At 49.8% G+C, this 2,285-nt stretch overlaps 1 protein-coding gene across 2 annotated transcripts in view; it reads right to left on the reverse strand.

Moving 5' to 3' along the window:
* Positions 1-595: 595 nt before the first annotated feature.
* The window catches only part of sdhaf3 (succinate dehydrogenase complex assembly factor 3), a 16,301-nt gene continuing 14,611 nt past the window's right edge, over positions 596-2,285 (reverse strand). For both annotated transcript variants that reach the window (XM_063184770.1, XM_063184771.1), the window contains one exon: positions 596-1,971. In XM_063184770.1, the coding sequence (XP_063040840.1) occupies positions 1,894-1,971 (78 nt within the window). In that variant the 3' untranslated portion in view covers positions 596-1,893. The remainder of the gene's footprint in view (positions 1,972-2,285) is intronic.

The following is a 2,285-nucleotide window of genomic DNA, read 5'->3' on the forward strand; positions in this document are numbered from 1 at the left end:
ATTTGTGTGTGTGTGTGTGTGTGATCCCGTGTGTACATGTATGGGTGTGTATGCAAAGCCATACTTCTGTGTGTGGGTGTGTGTGCGTGTGAAGCCGTATTTCTGTCTGTCGAGTGTGTGTGTGTGTGTGTGTGTGTTTTTCATCGTCTCCCACTCACGTGGGAGTGTCAGAGGGGGGTCATGCTGGTATTGATTGGCTTGTGTTAGGAAGATCTGAAGCAGAGATGAGATGAGGACACACAGAGTGTGTGTGTGTGTGTGTATGTGTGTGTTTGCTTGTGTTTAGACTAGCTGCGATACACAAAATACAATAACTTATGGCCAAATGTCTGGCCACATTTGCAGTTTGTCTGAAGTCTACGAACAGAACTGCTTGAATAATTGCGAGGTCAACCGCTTCTCACCCCTACTGTCTTCCTTTCACTGTCATGTGCGCATGCACACGCACACGCACACACACACACACACACACACACACACACACACACACACACACACACGTCATTTTACTTCATCCCAGTAATAGAGGAAACAATAGAAAGTGAAAAATTGCAGTCAGGCAATCAGACACGACTACTCTTCTTACTTTCTTTCTTCAAAGCACTTTAATGTAATTACACTTCTTGAATAGCCCATGGCAACTCACATTTACGCATTTATGTCTGACATAACAGTTTCATCTTAATCCGCACGTCAACCCTTAGACATGCAGACTCACACACACTCACATTCATGCAGGCACGTGCATGCACGAGCACACACACACACACACGCACACGCACACGCACACACACACACACACACACACACACACACACACACACACACACACACTCACACACACTTAATGATGGTTCTACCCCTTTATCCGACCCCGGCACCCAGTCCGTTACCCAATGTTCCAACCCATCGCCCAAAGCCCATCCGCCGATGATGCCATTTTGGTTCTGATCCATTACCCCCTCCCATGCCCGCGTGATGCCAGGATAGGTTCTTCTGACCAATTACCCCCCCCTGTCATCGTGATTTAACAACGGGTCATGATCCATTACCCACCCCTCCCGAGTCTTGACAGTTTCACTGGTTCCGATTCAAGCTCACCAAACCCACAGGGAATAAAGCTATGGTTATAGTCCATTAGCCGACCGGTACCAGATGATTTATCAATAGAGAGTAATGGTGGTGATTATTCTCTAGTCTGGGCCCCTCTGTATCCCCCCGCCTGGCCCATTGACTGTCATGGCATCCCAGATGAATAGCATCACACCCAGACAGACACATACTAAATCAGGAGCTGGATCCTTAAAAGCGATTCTAAACTGGGCTGGACTCGACTAGTCTCGTGGATGGTCTGGTCGGTTCTGATGGCACCAGGAATGGGTGGAACTGGATGTGTGGGTGGGTTCTGAGGGGCGTTGCTAGGTCCAGCCGTGCTGGATGTTAAACTGGTGGCTGGACTAGTCTGGTTAATGGGCTGGTGGCTCTGATGTCATGGGTGGATGGGTTCTGGTGGGGGTTACAAGGTCCTTGATGTCAACATCAGTGGCTCAAACTGGTGGTTGGACTGAATTGGACTATTCTGGTTGATGGTCTGGAGGTTCTGATGACCCCAGCATGGGTAGCTGGGTGGATGGGCTCGGGCGAGGGATTGGGTTTCGAGGTGCGGTCATCGTGGATGTCAAACTGGTGGCTCCAACTGATGGCTGGCCTGAACTGGCTGATGGTCTGGTGGACCAGAAGACACCTGAATGGGTCAGTCTGATCAAGCGGCTGGTTCTGCCGGAGGTTGCAAGGTCCGGCTGTTCTGGATGTCAAAGTGGTGACTAGGCTGAACTGGTGGTTCTGTTGGCACCAGGATGGGTGGCAGGGTAAGGTTGGGTTGGTTCTGGATTTCTAGGTGCGGTCGTCCTGGATGTCAAACTGGCGACTGGGCTTAGTCGCCTCCAGCATCAACTCATACAGCTGCCCCACCTGATAGACAAACACAACATGACAATGAGTGTGTGTGTGTGTGTGTGTGTGTGTGTGTGTGTGTGTGTGTGTGTGTGTGTGTGTGTGTGTGTGTGTGTGTGTGTGTGTGTGTTCAGGGCAGTGCATATGGTGGAAATGCACCTGCTCCACAGAACACCACAATAATGACGATGGTGTATGTATGTGTGTGTGGCCAGAACGTGGTGCCATATACGACAGTGTTACAAGAAATGTTTACCAATAAATCAGTCAGCCCAAATACAGAAGCAAAGTGTGTGTGTGTGTGTGTGTGTGTGTGTGTGTGTGTGTGTGTG

The sequence above is a fragment of the Engraulis encrasicolus genome, chromosome 20 (genome assembly GCF_034702125.1).
Source record: "Engraulis encrasicolus isolate BLACKSEA-1 chromosome 20, IST_EnEncr_1.0, whole genome shotgun sequence".
In the NCBI taxonomy this organism is placed as follows: domain Eukaryota; kingdom Metazoa; phylum Chordata; class Actinopteri; order Clupeiformes; family Engraulidae; genus Engraulis; species Engraulis encrasicolus.